This window comes from Pteronotus mesoamericanus, unplaced genomic scaffold, assembly GCF_021234165.1.
Source record: "Pteronotus mesoamericanus isolate MK-2021 breed Mesoamerican mustached bat unplaced genomic scaffold, CSHL_Meso_final contig_317, whole genome shotgun sequence".
Taxonomy (NCBI): Eukaryota; Metazoa; Chordata; class Mammalia; order Chiroptera; family Mormoopidae; genus Pteronotus; species Pteronotus mesoamericanus.
In genome coordinates this window covers 1,932,450-1,954,465 of record NW_026555133.1, presented here as the reverse complement: position 1 = coordinate 1,954,465, position 22,016 = coordinate 1,932,450, and the positions used below count along the sequence as shown (strand labels likewise).

Sequence of the window (22,016 nt, the reverse complement as noted above, 5' to 3'; positions counted from 1 at the left end):
TAAAATCTTCAATTAAAAAAAAATGACAAAGGACATGACAAGGTAATGCACAAAGAAAGAAAACAAATGGCCAATATATTTTTTAAAGGCCAATCATACTAAATATGGAACTTAAAAGCAGTAAGATACCATTTTTTGCCTATGCTATTGGCAAGAAAATTTTAAGCCTATACTTACGTTAACAAGGGCAAGGTGGCATTAACAGTTATCAGCACTAACAGAAGATATATAAACTAAAACTAGCTTTCTGGAAAGCAATTTGGCAATACAGATATCAAAACCTCTTACTTTTTTATCCAGAGCTCTCTAGGAAAAAAATCAAAGATGACATCAAAGATTAATAAACAAGAAGTCTCCTTTGGTGTCCTTAATTATTATTAATAGCAAGATCTTACAAATAATCAAATAGCCAGTAATACAAAAACAATTGTTCCTATGCACTTATATGATTAAATTACAGACTTAAAACCCTTATTTTTTGAAAAATAACTCACAACAATAGGATATTTCACATCATAATTAAAATAAAGATAGGGCCCTGTTTGGTGTAGCTCCGTGGATTGAGTGCCGGCCTGCGAACCACAAGGTTGCCAGTTCAATGCCCCGTTCAGGGCGCATGCCTGGGTTGCAGGCCAAGTCCCCAGTAGCGGGGTACAAGAGGCAACCACACATTGATGTTTCTCTCCCTCTCTTTCTTCCCTCCCTCCCCCTCTGTCTAAAAATAAATAAATTTTAAAAAGAAAAAAAAAGGCTCCTGCTGATTAAAAAAATAAAAAAAATAAAATAAAAATAGAACAAAAACCGTATCTGCAAACAAGTAACTTCCTTAAAAAATTTTTTTTTGGTTGATCTAAAACATAACCAGAAAAACACTAAAAGGGTGGATGGAATTATGGATAGATCCAGTTTTCGTACATTTTATTTGCACTTTATGATCAAATAAGAAATTTGTGGTTTTCATTTTGCCTTTCTATTTAATGACCTGATTGACTTAACTAAAACTAACCTGAGAAATAGTTGGGTGAAATGAAAATAATCATAGGGACCTGGATTCTGGGCAAGTTACTAAACGTTCCAGCTGTGAAATAGAAATACGACCACCCTTAAAGAATTTGGAGGATAAAATACCAATTAATGCATTTAAACTGCCATTAGAGAACTTTTCTGGTAAATATGTTTGTTAAAGATACACATTCTCCATAATTTATAAACCCAATCAATGAGAGTTTTCTTTTAAGGTTTTCTTAAGGCTTTGTTTGTTTGTTTCTGTACAGGGTAGGGGGTGAGAAGGATGATGGACAGACTTAATGTGGTCATTCCAAGTTTTGTCTGAATAAATTCATATCTAAGCATAGCTAAGGAAAATTCTGGAAAATGAAGGGTTCTTGGCTTTTTTAAGTACTAAAACATTTGAAAGCACTATGGAACAGTAATTTTAACTATGTAGTATGACACCATAATAGATAAATCAAATGAACAAAATACAATCAAGAAATGAACTCAAACATTCTGGATATTCAACATATAATAAATGGTGGCATTTCAAAGTCAATGAAGAAAAACAGGTAATCACTACCTGATGCAAGAACACCTGGCTAGACATTTGAAAACTGTCACCCTGGCTGGTGTAGCTCAGTGAATTGAGCTCTGGCCTGTGAACCGAAAGGTCACTGGTTTGATTCCTAGTCAGAGCACATGCCTGAGTTGTGGGCCAGGCCCCCAGTTGGGGGCATGTGAGAGGCAGCCAATGGATGTATCTCTGGCACATCGATGTTTCTCTCTCTTTATTCCTCCCTTCCCCTCTCTCTAAAAAAAAGAGTCAAAGCTGGATTCCTAACTCAATCCTTACATCAAAATAAATTCCCAACTGATTAAATATTTAAAAGCAAATACTAGATGATAACACAAAGAGGTAGAAGTAAACCTGGAGAAGTAAGCCATAAAGGAAAAATATAATTCACATAAAAATTAAAATACTTCCATATGCAGACCATCTCAGAATTTAAAAACTAGGAGAAATTTTTCTACACTTGCTACACACATGAAAAAGAGATCAACATCTCCATATGCAAAGAACTTTTGTTAAATCAAAGTTTTAAGTCCTCTTATACACTAATGCTCAGCATGTAAACTGTTAAATCTTTTTGAAAGAGAACTTGGCATTGGATATTGATTTTTCAAATCTGCATATTCTTTGGCTCAGTAATGCTGGTTCAAGAAATTTATCCCACAAAAACACGTAAGTGTGCAAAGATACATACAGCAATAGTAATTGCAGCATTATTGTAATAGCACAAATATTCATCAAGAAGACTGACTTCTAAAAATTACCATACATTTATATTATGCAGCCACAAAAATAAATGAGCTATTCAAAAATGATGCATAATCTATACCAAAAAAAGCTAATAAAAGATAGCTTGAAAACATTATGTGTAGCATGATCATCAGAAAACACATTTTCTTAAAAACTGGAAAAAGCTCTGACTAGCGTGGCTCAGTTGGCTGCGTGTCACCCTGCAATTCCGGGTTAGGGCACATGCTTCGGTTGTGAGCCTAGACCCCAGTTGGGGCATGTAGGAGAGGGAACTGATTCCTCTCACACATCAATGTTTTTCTCCCTCTCTTCCCCTCTCTCTAAAAATAAATATTTATTTATATAGATAAATATTTTATACTTATATTTATCTATACAAATGTTTTTATCTATACTTATCTACACAAGTTATCTATACTTATATTTTATCTATAAAAATGTTTTATATTTATAAAAATATTTATTTATATTTATAAAATAAATATTATTTATGAGAATATTTATTTATTTATTTTTATTTTTAGGGCAAGGGGAAGGGAGGGAGAAAGAAAGGGAGAGAAATATAGATGTGTGGCTGCCTCTCACAACGCCCCCTACTGGGGATGTGGCCCGCAATTCAGGCATGCGCCCTGACTAGGAATCAAGCCAGTCCAGCACTCAATCCATTGAACCGCACCAGCCAGGAAAATATTTTTTAAAATAAAAATAAAAACTGGAAAAATATTTACAGCCTTTTGTCGCAGGTGGGCACATGTAATCAGGTTCTTGGTGATCACGGACAAAGATCTCCGAACACACAGAGAATTTATAGCAAATTTATTTGAGAGAGGGCAAATTTATCAAGCGATAGTACACTCCACAGAACATGGGAACAGACCAGCTATGAACAGAGATTGACCTCAGGGGCTGAAGGGATTCTATTCTTACAGAGCAGACATTTCCTGGCTAGTTTTGGCAGGGTTTTACGGTGCATGTACAAGTAGTTATAGTAATTTAAAGCTACTATGCATGTGGTTTCCCATGCTTTTCCTTGACTGGCAACTGGGAAAAGGGGTCCCACAATGTTAATTTATTATAATGCTATTATAATGAAGCAGGGGTCATGTCAAGCATCTTCTGCGTACACGCATTCATGAAATCACCATGATTCAATGCTTTTCCAGAAAGCGGGAACAACCAGTCTTAGAAGAGGTAGTACTTGAGCACCTGCTGAGTTTCCTCCTTCCTGACCATCTCCTGCCTCACTTTAATACTGTTTATCTCTGAGGGGTCAGCTAATAAGCTTACATGGACTTTTCCTCTCATATTATACATTCAAAAATTGTGTTACCACAAGCACTTATTTTTTATGCAAAAGAAATTTTAACTAAGAAATTTAAAAACACATAGCATGAAAGAACAGATAAACACAATACATCAATAGGACAGAATGGAGAGCCCAGAAATAAATCCACACAAATACAATCAAAAGATATGTGACAAAGAAGGAAAAGGCAATTCAAAACAAAAAGGACAGTCTTTTCAATAAATGACAGTGCTGGAACAACTGGACAGCCACATGCCAAAGGTGGGGGAAAAAAGAATCTAGATACAGGCATTACACCATTCACAACAATTACTTCAAAATGAGTCATGGACCTAAATGTAAAATACAAAACTGCAAAGCCCCTAGATCAAAATGTGGGAGGAAACTGAGATTGTCATTGAGTACGGCAATGAATCTTTAGATACACCAACAGCAGAAACTATGAAAGACACAAGTGAGATAAGGTGGGTTTCATTAATACTTCTGGCTCTACAAAATACACTGTCAAAGGAATAAGAAGCCGTAGACTTGAAAAAATACTTGCAAAAGGTATGTCTGACTTCCAGTCAAGACAGCAGCATAGGAAGACATGGCTCGCCTCTTCACACAACCACATCAAAATTACAACTAAAATAGAGAACAACCATCACTCAGAACCTTATGAAATCGAGTTAAGTGGAAGTCTGACAACTACGGATTTAAGGAAACCACATCCATCCAGATTGGGCTGGCGAGCTAGTGCTGTATCTGAGACTCCATCAACCTGACCCAAGACTGGAGAACCCCAGAGACTCTGCCCCACCCAAGCTGCTTTTCCATACGAATGGCTGCGCTTGGCTCCTGTTTCACAACTTCCTAAATCCTTTCAAACAAGCAACAGCAGCCCAGTACTAGCGTCAGCCAGCCTAGATTCAAAGCTTGGCTTTACCTAGGAATCTCAAAGCCCAGCACAAGTAACAGCTCTCTCAGATTGCTTATAGCTCAGGGAGGGTGGCCCCAGGCAAAACACAGACAGGGGCTGACCTTGGACCACACCACCCAGGAAACCCAGTGGACAGCTACAGACCATTTCAGAGCACCAACATCCTGCCCCTAGAGGCACAGCTGATCCTCCACAGAGGAGGAAGGTTGGTGCTAAGTGGTCACAACCAGGTCCTGCAGCTGTCTGGCCTGGGTAATTCCCTCCCATTGATCTGCCAATAGCAACCAAGGCTTAAGAGGAAGGTGTACTCAGCCAACACGAACAGTACACCTCGAGTACCCAACTTGGGTTATAAGAGAGGCTATACCACTGGACCCTACAGGATACCTACTACATTAGGACACACTACTAAGACACAGAGTCAAAGCTGCTCTACCTAACCCATAGAAACAAAGACAGGGAGGCTGCCAATACGAGGAGACAAAGAAACACGGCCCAAATGAAAGAAGAGATCAAAACTCCAAGAAAATGAGCTAAACGAAATGAAGATAAGCAATCTAACAGATACAGAGTTCAAAACATTGGTTATAATGATGCTCAAGGAACTTAGTAAGGACCTCAGCAGCATAAAAAAGATCCAGTCAGAAGTGAAGGATTCACTAATTGAAATGAACAATTTACAGGGGAACAACAGTAGAGTGGATGAAGCCAAGATTTAAGTCAATGTTTTGGAACATAAGGAAGCAAAAAACCACCACATAGAACAAGAAGAAAAAAGAAACCAAAAAAATGAGGATAGTATAAACAGCCTCTGTGACAAATTCAAGAGGTCTAACATTTGTATCATAGCGATGCCAGAAGAAGAGAAAGAGCAAGAAATTGGAAATCTATTGGAAAAAAACAGTGAAAGAAAACACTAATTTGGCAAAGGAAATAGACATGCAAGTCCAAGAAGCACAGAGAGAACCAAACAAGATGAATGCGAAGAGGCCCACTCCACAACATCATAATTAAAATGCCAAAGGTTAAAGACATAGAGAGAATCTTAAAAGCAAAAAGAGAAAAGAAGTTAATTACCTACAGGGGAGTTCCCATAAGACTGTCAGCTGATTTCTCAAAAGAAGCTTTGCAGGTTAGAAGGGCTTGGCAAAGAATATTCAAAGTCATGAAAAGCAGGGACCTACAGCCAAGACTGCTCTACCCAGCAAAGATATCATTTAGAATCAAAGAGCAGATAAAGAGCTTCCCAGATAAGAAAAAACTAAAAGAGTTCATCCTTACCAAATCATTATTATGTGAAATGTTAAAGGAACTCATTTAAGAAAAAGATCAAAACTATGAACAGTAAAATGGGAAAAAAAACATATCTATGAACAATTAAATCTAAAAATAAAATAAGCAAACAAGGAGAGAAACAGAATCATGGAGAGGGAGAGCATTTTCGTGGTTGCCGGATGGGAGGGGGTGTGGGGAATGGGAGAAGAGGTGAGGGGATTAAAAAGTACAAATAGTTAGTGACAGAATAGCCACTGTAATGTGAAGTACAGTATAAGAAATGGAGTAGCCAAAGCAGTTATATGCATGACCCAAGGAGATGAACAATGGTAGGCGACTGCCTCAGGAAGCAGGGGGTTGAGGGTAAACGGGAAAAGTCAGGACAACTGTAATAGCATAATCAATAAAATATAATTTTTAAAAATAAAAATAAAAAAATTTTTAGAAGAAAAAGAATAATAAACAGCCCTGGTTGGTATGGCTCAGCAAATTGAGCACTGGACTGCAAAGCAATGGGCTGCCAGTTCGATTCCCAGTCAGGGCATATGCCTGGGTTGTGGGCCAGGTCCCCAGTAGGGGGCACGTGAGAGGCAACTACACATCAATATTTTTCTCACTCTCTTTCTCCTTTCCTTCTCCCCTCTCTAAATATAAATAATTTTTTCAAAAAAGAATAATACACAAAGTCAAATCCCCCCCAAAAGATATCTGATAAAAGACTATTATCCAAAATACATAAACAACTCTTAAAACTAAACAATAAGAATATGAACGACCTGAATAAAAGAGAAGGAAAAAATTCTGACCGGACACCTCAGGAAAAAAGATATACAGATGACAAATATGCATATGAAAAGATGCTCTACATCATGTCACTAGGGAACTGCAAATTAAAACAGCGAGATACACACTGACCAGTGTGGCTCAGTTGGTTGGGCATCATCTCAAAATGTAGAAGGTCACTGGTTTGATTTCCAGTCAAGGCACATGTCTGGGTTTCAGGTTTGGTCCCAGGTTAGGGTGTCTGTGAGAGGCAACAGATCGATGTTTCTCACTTTGATGTTTCTTCCTTCCTTCCCCCTCTCTAAAAATAAATAAATAAAATCTTCCTTTATATTAGATATTACTACATATCTACTAGAATGACTGAAGTCCAAAACAGATACCACCAAATACTAATTTCAGCAGAGTAACAGGAATGCTCATTCATCGCTGGTGGGAATGCAAAATGGTACAGACGCTTTAACATATCTTACCATATGACCAGGAATCACACTCCTGGTATTTACCCAAATGAGCTGAAAACTTAACATCCACACGAAAACCCGTATTTTAATTTAACAGCTTTATTCATATTTGCCAAAACTTGGAAGCAACCATGATGTCCTTCAAGGCAAATGGATAAATAAATTGGTACATCTGTACAATGGAATATTTAGTGAGTGCTAAAAAAAAATGAGCTACAAGCCATCAAAAGACATTAAGGAACCTTAAATACACATTACTAAGTCAAAGAAGCCAATCTGAAAGATTACATACTGTTTGATTCCAACTACATGACACTCTGGAAAAGGCACATCTACAGAGACACTCTAAAAAGATCAGTGGTTGCCAGGGATTTAGGGGGAAAGAAGGATGAATAAGTGGAACAAAGAGGATTTTTAGGGCAGTGAAATTGTATGATACTACAATGCTCAATGGATATGTCACGGTGAATTTCTCCAGACCCATAAAATGAACACCAAGAGTGAACTAATGTAAATGATGGACTCAAGGTGATAATGATGTGTAGGTTCACTAAATGTAACAAATGTACTACACTGGTGTGCTCAATGTGGACAGTGAGGGAGTCTTGCAAAGGTTGGGGGTAAAAGAAACTGTACTTTCTGTCCAATTTTGCTGTGAATCTAAAACTGCTCTAAAAACTAAAGTCTACCAATTTTTTAAAAATTGTAACTATACGTGTATCCCCAGTGCCTAGTATAGTGCCTGACCTACAATAAATACTAAAAAAATGCACAGCATAGTACAAGGCATAGAGCTAGCTTCTCCAATAAATCATAACTATCATTTTATTTTGAACTGATATGATACAGTGAATTAAAACAAATTGAGGGAATGTTAGTGTACATTAAAAAGGGTTGAAGATCTTGATAAAAAAAATATTTTTGCTGTTCTTTGCATAAGTCACATAGATTTTTATATCTGGTTACCAATTTTAAGTACATCTTTTTAAGAAGAGCACTAGCAAACTACATGGTATCAGAACATCTGGCTAGCCTGGCAGAGGAAGCCAAGAAGGGCAGTGAGGGTATATAGAATCCTCATATGAGAAACTACCAAGATGGAAGAAGCTTCTTTATGTATCTTTGGTGTGGAAGTGAAAATAGCCTAATTCTAGTTCATTCAAGAGACCAGAAGCAAGGTGTAGGAGTTGTAGGGAACTGATCTGGGCCCAACAAAATTAAGAATTTTCTAATACAGTTACACAGGAAGTAGAAGTGTTCTAGAAAGACTAGATTTTCATTTGTTAGGCATAAACACAGAACAAAGTTTTGCAATAGGGATAGATCTAAACTGTTAATGACCCTTTTGTTACTCTCTACAGAGTGTTACTAGCATCACAATAAAAAGAAAGACAGCAGTAGTTTTAGACTCTCCTACAGAGTAGCTAAGGAAGTGGGGGATAAGAGATCTAGATGGAAAGGAAAGGAACAGCAGTTTATTTATATTGGATTAGCCGAAAAGTCCATATGGTTTTTTTCCCATAAAATAAGACACATTTTTCATTTTCACCAATAACTTTATTGATTTGGACATTTTGAGTATGTCCGCTATCTCCCGCTACTGGCTTCTAGTTGAGTAGAGGCCGGGGTGCTGCTAAACATCTTCCAATGCATAAGACAGCCCCACAGCAAAGGATTATTTGGCCAAAACGTCAATAGTACCAAGAAACTACACAAACGACTTCTGACACGTTCCATCAGTCACAGGACCTTCTCCATACACTGCACAAATTTTCCTTTGCCTTTCAGTTGTGTTTTTATCTTTCTTGAAATAATAAAGCATAATATGCCAAAAATATTGCGTATCTTCTTCCATCTTCGATATTAAAATGGTTGCACAAAAATTCACCAATTTTGGTAATTTTTTTAAATGCATGCTGATATGAGAGCTGTCACAATACAGTCTAACAAAATTTATTTGAATGAAGTTAAACACAACTAAGCACAACTAGAGTCATTGTAAGGGGAAAAAAATGAACTTTTTGGCCAACCCAATAGATAATAAATGCAGCAGTTGTTTAGAGAAAGTAGGTATCAATAGAGGATTAAATAGTAAATATCAAGTTTGTCTTGATTTTTAATAGCCATAACCAAAGGAATGGCAACACGCATCATGATTTGCTCCTCCCACCCCATCAGATTCCCCACAATAAGGACCCAATCATATCCTGTAGTTACTATTCTACCAGCCTTTCTGAATGCAGGCTCCATGACAAATTAAGCCCTTATGCCCAAAGTATTCAATGTATATAATGAGTTAACTTCTCTCCTCTGCATCTAGAATGGTACTAGTTATATCATCTTTTGAATAACTGGGAAAATAGCCCAATTATTTTCTGTGTTCTGTGGTTAAGATGAGGAACCCAGGTGAGCATAAACAACCTAATCTACTTGGCTGCTATAAAGGTCTCAAAACTACAACCTCCATGAGGACAGGCACCTTGTCTGCCTTGTTCACAGTTCATACGCTAATCATGTAAGTTGAATAAATGAATAAAAGAATGGAGGCTACATATGTATATATTTAGTCAGTTTCTCTTCTACCTCAGAATTTTCTCTACCTTTCTTTCTCACTCATCCTTTCCTTTTCCCTTCTGTTTTGGAGGATGAGATCCATCTCTCCTCTTGACACTCAAGCTAAACTCCTGATCCATCTTACCTGCTTTCAGTTCCTCAGAGGACTTGATATCTTTAGGCTCTCCTTTCCATTGCCAGTTCCTCCAGCATCTAAAATTATTTAAATCTCTATTCTTAAAATATATACACACAGACACACACTTTGTCACAACTCTTATGACTGCTCTCAAGTAGCCCACTTGTATGTGTATCATCCTGATTTTTAAATTTAGTCTATACATGCTGCCTCTACCTGTTTTACTTCTTCCTTACTAAAACTCTTGTATTAGAGGACCCGATGCCTTAATTGCTAATCTCAGTGATTACTTGTCTTCATTTGACTTCTCTGTAGAACTTACTACTGGTGACCATCCATCCCCTCCTCCTTCCAACTTGCTCTAATACTGACTTCTAATACTAATTTTCCTCACAACTCATCCTTTTTTGATTAGTCATTGGTTTCCTGTTCCTCATCCAATCCATTTGTTTTATCTGTGACCTTCCTCATAGCCTATACTTTTCATGTAATATCCCCAACGCAAGGCCCATCATGCAATAAGTATAAGCAAAGGAAAGTGTGCGTCCTGTATGATTTCTAAACATTTGACTACCAAAAGTATATCTACACCCCTGATTTCTTCCCTGAGCTCCAGGCCTATATTTCCAGCTATTTATTAGGTATTCCTACATGGTTGTCCCACTAGTACTCCACATCAACGTACCAAAACCAAATTTACCACTTTCTACTATTAAATCCACCCTCCCACTGGTTCGCTACATGGATAAACAGCATCGACATTCTCAGAATCCTCAATTTCTCTCCTGCCTGCACCCCAAACCAAATGTTCAGCAAGATGCAATTTTACCACCACAGTATTTCTCACATCTATTATTTCCTTTTCTCCATTCCCATTATAATCCCATCATCGCTCTCCTAGGCCACAGCAATAGACTAACCAATCTCCTTAGCTAACCTTCTGCCTTAAAACCAAACCACAGGGCTAGCCACATCATCCAGAAAAACCCAAACTCTTTTGCTAGCAGCAAAACTTTCCACCATTCAAGCTCAATTCCTTTTCAAACGTGTCTCTAAAAAAGTTCCCACAACATCAGATTATTCAGACCTCACCTCAATCCACGCCCTGCAAAGATTCTTGATCTCTAACATCTTTCTCCAAGGCATCATTTCCATCTGTCAAAAATTCTAGACAGCTCTCTAGGTTTTATTCAAATGAAACTTTTTCTGATATAACTTGGGGTGTAGTGAGGGTGGAATGGAGAGAGAGTACCTATGTTAACTAAACTTCCTAAATGATAGAGGATGCTCCTGCTACATTTTGCCAAATACTGTAAATGGAAAAGAGCTACCACATTATTGTAGCTGCTTGTAGTGCTCTTTCTTTCAACAAGTACTCATAGCTCATATTTACTCTATGGTAAGCACTGTGCTGGGGATACTGCTACCAGCCAGGCAAAATGCCTTTTCCTCATGGAATCTATCTGTATTCACCACTAGACTTTAAGCTCTACAAGGAATGGAGCATTGGCGCTGCTACAACACAAATCACTTTTACTTCTTTAGTCCCTAGTTTCCTGATCTGTAAAATAGGGGAAGACAACTAGTCTTTAGAATTCCTTTCAGTGATATGTGTCTGTATCTACTAGACACATCTACTATCTACTATCTACACTATCTACTGGAGTACTCTAAAGGTTACATTCATCTACAAAAAAATCAGCTACCTCCAAAAGTCATTAACAATTGGAATCTGTCTCAAAATTTACACAATGGTATATACTACGCAGCAGCAAGTATGAGCTACTACCCTTCACAACAGCATGGATGAACTGGAGAACATTATGCTAAGGTGAAATAAGCCAGGTGGTGAAAGACAAATACCATATGATCTCACCTATAAGTGGAACCTAATCAAAGAAACAAGCAAGGAAAATATAACCAGCAACATTGTAATAAAGAACAAACTCACAGTAACCAGAGGGGAAGGAGGAGGGGGATAACAGGAGAAAGAAGGGGAAGGGCCAAATCAAGGAATCTGTATGAAGGACCATGGACAAAGCCAAAGTGGGCAGGGACTGAGGGTGGGAAGGGCAAGGGAGAGTGGTGGCAGGAAAATGGAGACAACTGTACTTGAACCAAAAAAACAGAAAAGAAAAGAATAAATGAAAAAAAGAAAAAGAAAAAAAGAGAATTAAAAGATTGTTAAGTAGCTTCAAATCATCTGATAGGAGAAATAAAAAGAATATTTAAGAAGGACAAAGTTATCATCAGATTTCTTCAGACCAACATGGAGAAGAACGCCTTGGATTTCCTCTGTGTGGTCCTAGAGAGACGAGAACTAAAACCAGTGGGTCGAAGTTAAGGTGAGGCAAGTTAGCACTTAATCAAAATATAAACAAAACATTAGAACTAGTCAAAACTAGAAAGTAGTGAGTTCCTTCTTTCCAGAGGCATTCAAATCAAAATCAGACTGCCACTTAGAAGAGATTCAGGTGCCTAATGAGAAAACTAAACGAAGGTACCTTCCTTCACAGCTCTACCAACAGAGGAAAACTGTCTTCGATGGCTAGGCACCTCCTCAGTTCACATTAAGGAACCTAAGGCCCATTCCTTTCAGATCATAAAACTCCTAAAAGCAAAATCTACATTTCATTCATTTCCACATCCCCTCCACATTACCTAGCACAACTCTAAAACAGAAAAATAAACATTTACTAAATACTCCTATGAAGACTAAACCCAACTTAATGATTATACAAGAGCATATCAAATTTCACTGGATAAAAACCTAGGGCATGATGCAATCAAGATATTTTAGAAATCAGAGCCCTTAAGATTCAAAGCCAGTTCCGCCCACAAGTAGACAGGTAAATCATACAAACTAAAGGATATTACACAATTCCAGGCTACTGGAGTGATAACATTACTCAGCCATGAAAAAGGACACCTTACCTTTTGCAACAGCATGGATGGACCTGGAGAGTATTATGCTAAGTGATATAAGCCAGTCAGTGAAAGACAAATACCACATGATTTCACTCTTATGTGGAAATCTAATGAACAAAATAAACAAAAAAAACCAGACTGATAGATAAACAGACTGACAGCTGTTAGAGGGGTTGGGGTCAGGGGACTGGATGAAAAAGGTGAAGGGATTAAGCCAAAAAAACAACAACAAAAAAACAAAAAAAAAACAAAACCTCACAGGCACAGACAATGGTATGGTGATTACCAAAGGGAAAGGCAGGTGGAAGAGGTAGAAGAAGGTAAAGGGGGATAAATAGTGACAAAAGAAAACTTCACTTTGGGTGGTGAACACACAATACAATATACAGATGATGTATAATAGAACTGTACACCTGAAACTTATATAATTTCATTGATCACTGTCACCCCAATAAACTCAATAAATTTTTTTTTTTTAAAAAGACTGTGAGGTAAGTACAGTGCTTCTGTGTTTTGGGTCAAGCATCTCCAAGTTTAGTGGTTGGGAGATTGATAGTTACAATAAACAAACTAAATATATAGACTGTTGAATAAATGGTGTTAAGACAATTGGCTATTCATTTGAAAGAAAAATAAAATTAGATGCCTATATTACATCAAAATTAACTTCCAGATGCAGGCAGCTTCCCCCAGCAAACAAGAAAGCAACTTTCCAGAAAGTTCTGCCAAAATGAACTCTGCCCTTCAAAGGGCCACAGCTGCACACCTCGCCAACAAAGTCTGGATCTCAGTCTGGGAATGGCTCCTTGAAGATTTGTTCCTACTTTGGGTGATCCACCTCAGCCCTAGAAGTAGTTACTTGTTCCTTATATCTAGCATTCCTGTATTCTTTAGAGTTTTCTATTTCTCTTAGGGAATCTGTGTAATCAGTAATTCTTTATATTAAATTCCCCATTTAAATTTGAAAATAAATAAATTTCAGATGATTTTAAGTACTAAATATAAAGGACAAAACCATAAAATTGTTGAAAATGAGGACTTTTTTAATACATAAACATGGGACTTGGGGAGGTCTTCCTAAACAAGAAACGTAGAAATCATAAATTTTAAAAATGATCAGATCCACATAAAAATTAAAGCTTTCTGCACAATAAAAGAAACATACATATAATTACTGTAAGAGAAGTACAAATTAAAAAGCCTTCATGTCATCTACTGGCTTAAAACCTTCCAATGGCTTCCTCTACAGCTCTAAGGCTAGAGCCCACTCAGACCAGCCCATACATATTTCACACCTTCTATTGCTCTCTATCCAGGCAAACAGACAGTTCCTTAGTTCTCTTACTCATCCTGCTTCTTGCGCACGCACACACACACACCCCCACCTCCCTCTCTCCCACCCAGGGGTGGGAAGACACTCCTGCTCATCCACAGGATCTCAGGTGAACCACTTCCTCAGAAACATTTCCTGGCCTCCTTAAATGGGTCCAACTGTTCAATTACAGGCATTCATAGCACTGTGTACCTCTCCCAGCTGCTCAGGCCAAAAACCTCTGAGTGATCTTTGACTCCTCTCTCTCGCATACCATTATCTAATCCAAATCCTGTTGGCCATGCCTTCAGAATGTAACCTCTACCAATACACCCCTGGTCCAAGCCTCATCATTTTTTTTCCTGGATTGATTCTTCTCTGCCTCCCTCTACTCTATTGCCAATTTAGCAGCCAGAGTGATTTTTTAAAAACATGTCAGATCACATCACTTCTCTGCTCAAAACCTTTTCAATGGTTCCCTATAGTGAAAGCCAGTATTTCATTTTTGGCTACAGAGTAGGCCCAACAAGATCTGCACCGCCCCCATTTACCTGTCACCTCATAGCCCACTTACTCTCCTCTTCCTCCCACTCCCCCACCTCTGCTCCCGCCCACCCCCAGTAACTTTATTCCAGCCACAGTGGCCTCCACATCATTCCCAAATATATACTCCTTCCTTGGGCATTTGCAAAAATTGATTCCTCTGAAACACTCTTCCCCTAGATACTCTCATACCTAACTCCTCTATCTCCTTCAAATTTCTGCTGAAATACCATCTTGTCTATAAGACTACTCTGACCATTCTACTTAAAACTGCCCTATCCTCCCTTTTATACTGCTGTTTTTTTTCTTTTTCCCATAAGCACTTATCACCTAACCATCCACATCATTGGTTGTTTCATATCTGTTTCTCCCACACAACAGCAGGATTACTTATTATCTGTGTTGCACACTAACATATTCTAAATGCCTAGAAGTGTGCCTGACAAGTAGTACACACTTGTATTTGTGGAATAATTTTATATATTTGGTGGGTTTATCTAATTAATGGCTATCTGACTCACTACCTAGGAGCAGGAACTGGGTTTGGTCCTGTTGGTTACTGCATTTTCTAGAGCCTAGCATAGGGCCTGCCATAGACTAGGCATGGAAACCTTTGTTAATTGAAGAATATCATTTTTTTTAATCCATCAGAAGATACAAATTCAACACAACTGACATTATCCAGGGCTTTTAAGAGTGTAGAAGAAATCCACCTTCTCATATACTATTGGAGGTATGTAAATTGATACTTTTTTTTGTGAGTAAACTAGCCATAGCCATTAAAATTTAAACCACTCAAAGCCTATGCCCTTTAATTCAGTATTCTTACAGAAGAGTACCTGAAAAGTATGTAAAAGTGTTATCAATTCCAGTACTACTTATGAAATTAAAAAAAAAATCTACAGCAATCTACTTGTCCATCAACAGAGAAATTGGTAAATAAAACTATGCATGGTACATGCAAGTGATAAAATTCTCTGTAACAAGAATGAGACAGATCTACAACACTGACCTGAAAAGTAGTCTGTGATCTAGAAAAAGACCACAGGGCCCAGGGCACAGGTGGGTAATCAAATAAACCCACCATATGTATCAGATGACCTGGATTTGAATCCTGGCTCCCCCTCCTTCCTAGCTATATAACTCCTGGCACTTTTAACTTCCCTGGGCTTCAGTTTCCTCATCAATAAAATAGGAACAATAATAATATTACAATAGTACCCACCTAACTAACACAAAGATTTCCTAAAATAATGCATGCAGTGCTTACAGCACATTACCTGGCCACATAACCATTTACAAGTATATAATAATTATAGCTAACATTTATTTTTTAACTAACATTTATGAAGTGAAATAGAAAAGTTGCAGACCTACGTATGTAAACCAGCAATTTTCAAGCAGTGCGCTGCAAAAATTTTTAAAAAGTGCAGTACCTGTCTATTTAGTCAGGGGCGCTGACCTCTTTTCCCTATGATTGACAAATTAAAAAAAATGGCATCAGCCAACACAACAATAGCTACCCAGCGTGAATGAATCAAAATTATACCAATTTTTTTTCAGATTGGCAAAAAATGTATTTTTTGGTGTGATGCAGAATTTTAGTAGTAAGTTTATGTGTGCCATGAGGTGAAAATCGCTGCTGTAAACCATGTCTGTTTCAGGACGGGGGGGAAAGGTAGAATATCTGTGTAACTACAGAAAAAGTCAAGGACTGAAAACTTAGTAGGAGTAACCCTGAGAAATACAAGACACACTTCTTAATACACATACTTTTTAGAAGACAGCGTCTTTAAATAAAAAAGAAAGTAAAATCACACCAAATGCTTTAGATTTTAAAATATAAAAATTTGAAGATTTTTAACATTATACATAATCGTTGAATTGTCAAGGTAAAATGGAATAATCAACTGAAATTTGTTTAGCTATTAAAATGATCTTTTTTTTTTTTTTTTTTACTTTATCCTCATCCGAAGACATGTTCATAATTTAAGAGGGGAAAGGAGGGAGGGAGAGAGGGAAAGAAACATAGGTGTGAGGAAGAAACATCGATCAATTGGATGCATCTTACACGAGCTCTTACCAGGGACCGAACCCACAACCTAGGCACCTGCCCTGACCGGAATCGACCCCAAGACCCTTCAGGTCACAGGGACAATGCCCAACCAACTGAGCCAGAGAGACCAGAGCAAAATTACCTTTCAACCAATCAATGTTTCTCACATTGATGTTTCTCTCCCTCTTCCTCCCTCTCTTACCCTTCTCTAAAATTAATGAGCATGTCCGTGGGTGAGGATAAATTTTTTAAAAAGGTAATTTTAGTAGCTAAGCAAATTTCAACTGATTATTCCACTTTACCCTGATAATTCAACAAATATATAAGTTAAAGATCTTCAAATTTTTATATTTTAAAATCTAAGTTAAACTATATCTTAGAAGAATTTGGTCTGATTTTATTTTATTTCTTTTTTAGTCTGAACGAGTAAAGTAAGATGCTTCCTCAAAAAGAGAACAAAACTTTTTGAAAAGTTTACAAAGTAAGAAATCAAAGAGAATAAAAATAAAATTATTACATTTCATCCTGTCAGTACACACAAATTGATTCTTTTCTTAACCTACCACATCTCCATTAAAATAAAGACATGCCCAAAAAAGAAAAGTCAAGGCTTAGGGGATGGGCGATAAAGTGGAAGGGATTAAGATGTACAAATTGCCAGATATAAAAACAGTCACAAGAATGTAAAGTATAGCATAGGGAAGACAGTCAATAATATTGTAACAACTATGCATGGTGTCACATGGGTACTAGACTTATCAGAGTGATCACTTTGTAAGTTATATCGATGTCTAATTACTCTCTTGTACACCTGGAACTAATATAATATTGTATGTTAACTGCAATTGAAATTTTTTTAAAACAAAACAATGTTACCATAAAAGAAAACTGCTTTTAAAATAAGATAAAAGCAAAACTAAACTAAGCAGTTATCTTTTTATTGTCAGTTTGACTAAAAGAAGTCTACAATCTTTTTTAAATTAGCAGGGCTAGGAAATTCTAGTGTGTTTAAAGCTAATGTTAAGAAGTGACCTACATTAAGTTCAGCTAAAAAGAAAAATCAAATCCCCAAGATGAACTTCTAAGAAGACGCTGACACAAAGCACTCATACTATATTCTCTATCCTTCTGTAAACACTAGCTGTGGCTGCTCATTTACTACACTAATTGAAAATAAATACTGCAATCTATGCAAACTAATCTCATCCTAGAGTCACAAGATTTGTAAAACAGGGAACAAACCTGTACTAAGAATAGCAAGAATACAAGATTTCCTAAGGCGAATTTTCCTAGCCTTTTCAAGTGCTTAGTCACTTCTGCCTATTTATGAGGAAGACCATTTCACATCTTGAAAGAGGCAGGGAATTTTGATTCCAGACTGTCATGTCACCTGAGCCGCCCTACAGTTTGTTTCCATGCAACTCAAGAGACGGCAGCAACCAGCTAAGCACACCTACCACTCCAGATCAGAACCAGAAGTCATTGGAGCTCTCTGTATCCTGCCTCTGTCTGCAGTAACAAAGAGGGGTTTGTAGAAAATGCAGTTTTCTTCCCTGACACCAAACGCAAAAGGTGAGAATTAAAATGTAGCCTGAAAACATGCCAGTTTCTGCTCTCTGAAAGCCAAAAAGAAATGCCTCCCTTCTTTTCTGCTGAAAGGAAAACAGCTGGCAGATTCTTACACAACTACACGTAAGGGTACTGGACATCCCTCCCAGGCAACTAACAAAACCTAAAACTACAGGCTAACAGGCTTTGAATCATACTTCTAAGAAAGCAGCCTTTAAAATCTGATAACATTGTTTCAGGTTCCCCAAAAGCAAGAACGAAGAGTACTGTTTTCATAAAAAGTTATTTTAAGAGACAACTCTAGGCAAAGTCAAGTTTTAAGCGCCTACTATGTGCCCAGCACTATATCCCAGCATTCCACTCACACTAAAGGAACCTTACCGCACACGCTTATTATAGAAATACACCTGAAAGAACTTTCTCAACTAGATAAAGACCTTGCCAAAGATCAAGTACATTCTTTTCAAACATAACTCCTCCAGGTAGTAAAAACATGGATGGGCATAGTCAATCGCTGAAGCTTCCCAGAAGGTCATGAAGGACTCTGACAACCAACTTACATTATTTAGGATGGGGGTCCTTTTTCTTCAAAAAAAAAATATATATATATATATATTTTAAGGGCTATAACTGATACGGTTCCCCCACTTCAGTATTCTCAAACACTATTCTCAATAACCCCAAAATAATACTAATCACTTTACATACATACATGTTGCCCTCTTAATAGGTAAAATATAAAGGCATGAATTAACTTCTTCTCACTAAGTGAGAATACTGAAGTTCAACGAATCTAAGAAATTTGCTCAGAACTTTTTAGCGAAGGATACAGTCCTTTAGACTCCCAAGGCCCCAGCTCTTACCGTGAAACCACACTGACTCTCACGGAACGCTATTAAACCCTGTTACTGATCTCAACTAGTTTGTCACAAAACTGGGTGCAAAGCGCCCGGGTATCAGGGATTGGAGAAGGAACAAGGGCACACCACCACTACTTAACCAATGTTTTTTCTTTAACAAATATAACCGCACGTTCCCCATTTCTATTCCCCCCAGGGGCACAACCCACGTGCCGGCCCCAGGGCAATCCCACGGCAGCACCCTCTCCACGCTCCCCAGCTCCTGCCAGGTCCTCCGCAGCCTCTCCACAGCCTTCCCTCCGCCTTCCGCTAGCGCTGCCGTCGGCGCCTCCCGCCCCCTCCCCAGCGACGGCCGCCCAGGCCCCCGCGCCGCCCTCGCGCGCAGCCGGAGCTGGAACTCGCGCGCTCCCGCCTCAGCCGGGCACGGTGACCCCCGGGGCCTGCGCGCACCCTTCCCGCTGGCCGGAGGTTCCACCGTGACACCGGCGCCGGGCAGGCCGCGCCCGCCCCGCCTGCCATGGTGGGCGCCTCACCGTCAGGCTGAGAAGCCGGGCCCGACTGCGCCATGGCCAGGCGGCGGGCCTCGGGGAGGGGATGGGCAGGGAAGCGGCGTCCTGGGCTCCCGCGGGCTCAGCTGGCGGAGAAGGCGTCGACCGAGCCGCCGCCGCCGCCGCCCAGGGAGGAACCGCTAAGGCTGGAGCCGCCGGCGCCGCCACAGCCCCGGGCAGAGACGGACCGGAGCGCCGACCTCCGCCTCCTCATCCTGACAGCGGGAAATAAGCGGTGCGCAGGCGCGGGGGTATGGGGCGGCACGTGACGTCGCCCTGAGGGGAGGGGCGGGGCTTTGCGGGGCGACGGGGAACCCTTGGGTGGGGAAGCTCGGACGCGGCGGAGCAAGCTGCGGGAGTGGCGAAGAAGGCTGAGTAGGGGAGGAGAGTGAGAAATAGAGAGACCGCGGCTGGAAAGGCACAGCAGCTTAGAGCGGCCGCTTCCAAGGTTCCGCCCCAGAACAGTAGGCAAAGGAAAAATAATAATAAAAAGCAGGCCGAATGGTGAAGTAAGTGCACAGACTCTAGCCTTTCTAACTGTGTGACCTTGGGAGAGTCACTTAACCGCCTTGAGCCTCACAGCCTTCCTTTGCATAATGGCTAAGAAGAGTTTAAATGAGGCGCTTTTGCAGACTGATTTTCCATAATGCACCTATGCACGATGTGACTTGGGTGCCAGGCACCGTGGTAGATGCTGAGGACACAGCCAGACACAGCCCCTGCACTCGGGAGCGGACACGAGAGGTGATATGCAGACAGTACTGCCTTTACATCAGTACACGAACAAGAGAGCCTGCCTTAGGCCCCGTAGTTTAGAGACTTTCCCCCTAGCCAGTGTCTAGCCACACTCCTCCCACAGAGCGAGTCAACAAGTTCCAGAGGACAGGCCTACCTAGTGCTTGTGCCCCTCCTTCAGGACCAAGTTCTGGGAACCCTTGACCCCTGAAGTTTCCTTGGCTAATGGCTGGATGCCGTGGCCTCTTCCCCAGGGCCATTCTCTCTAGGGCAGAGTCAGGGCATCCCTAAAAGTGGCTAAGGGGCAGCTGTGTTTGGGGTAGGTAGCACAGCGCTTGGACATTTGAGCTGCTGTGTTCACAGGTCCCTAGTGCAGGACAGAGGTGGGAAAAGAAGGCAGGCGGACTATGGGCCAAGAGTGAGGCCAGAGCCTACGCGCCCCTCACTACCTCATTCAAGTGCACAAATGTGAGGAGTCCAGGAATTCTAAATTTCAACCAGGTCTTCTGCATCATTAAAGATATACATTCATCCAAGTAGAATAGAATTATATTAAGGTTAACAGTTAGTTGGAATGATGTATAATTTTAAATAATTTAAGTAGACATGTGACATCTACTTGTACTTTTGCCCTAAATCTTGCAAACCTTATGGGAGGACCTATATACGCACTCTAGTGTTCTGTGCTGTTGATATCCTCAAACGGCTAGTGTGCCTTTGAGAGAGCAAACAGGGTCATTGTCCCCACCTCCACCCCTCCATAAATGACTTTCCTGGGGGAACAAATCCGTGCTTGGCAGGGAGACCTTTGTCCAGGATAGGACAGCCCAGTGCATCCTCTGTCTTACGATGACTAACACAAGGTGGGGGCCATAAAGATAGCAGTTGCGAATGCCCTTAACAGAAGAAGCTCCTTCCAGTATATAAGAGACACATTTATTGCCATTGGTAATCTGGGACTTGAAGCCAGGCCCTTAAGACCGTCACTCAGAAATTGTCAGGCTGCGAGTTTGGATACTTAAGAGTTCCCCATGTCAAGGAGGTGGTTGAAAAACAATTTTCAAATCAGATAGGAGATGTAAGAGTTACGTACATTTTCATATCTTTAGGTTAAACCTCCAAGCCCAGCAGTTCCACCCTCAGGAATATATTAAAAGAAAACTGATGTGTGCTCCAAGCCTTTTTTAAGTGTAAAACAGATGATTTTTATGTTATGAAGGAAATTGGCAATAAGATTTAAACACATAAAATAAATTAGTTACCAACTACATTGCACATGTGCCCCAGGAGACACATACAAGAATATCCATAGTGGCATAATACAATAAATACATAAGTAACCCAAATAAATACATAAGTAACCATTCATCAACAATAGAATGGATAAATTTTTAAATACTTATACAATGGAATACACAGCAATGAAAATGAACAAAACACAGCTACATAGTCTCACAATTTTGAGAGTAAGAAATTATAAAATACAGCATGATTCCATTTGTATAAAGTTCCAAAACAGGCAAAACCAAACATTATGCATACATAGCTGGTAAACTGCACCAACAGGAGGAGAACTGGTACCACAGAAGCCACGGCAGGTTCCTGGATCCGGGAGGGAGAGGTGCACAATTAAGGAGGACATGTAAAAGCCTGCCTTCTGGGGCACTGGCAAAGTGATGTTTCTTAACCTTGGGCCATGCAAACTG

The 22,016-nt window shown here is 39.5% G+C and overlaps 1 protein-coding gene across 3 annotated transcripts in view; it reads right to left on the bottom strand.

Annotated features, from left to right (window-relative positions):
* Window positions 1-19,810, bottom strand: part of RABEP1 (rabaptin, RAB GTPase binding effector protein 1) — a 109,426-nt gene extending 89,616 nt beyond the window's left edge. For all 3 annotated transcript variants that reach the window (XR_008529343.1, XM_054575837.1, XM_054575838.1), the window contains exon 1: window positions 19,561-19,810. Coding sequence is in view for 2 of the 3 variants with exons in the window: in XM_054575837.1 (XP_054431812.1) it covers window positions 19,561-19,594 (34 nt within the window). In the remaining variant the exon portion in view is untranslated. The remainder of the gene's footprint in view (window positions 1-19,560) is intronic.
* Between the last annotated feature and the right edge of the window lie 2,206 nt (window positions 19,811-22,016).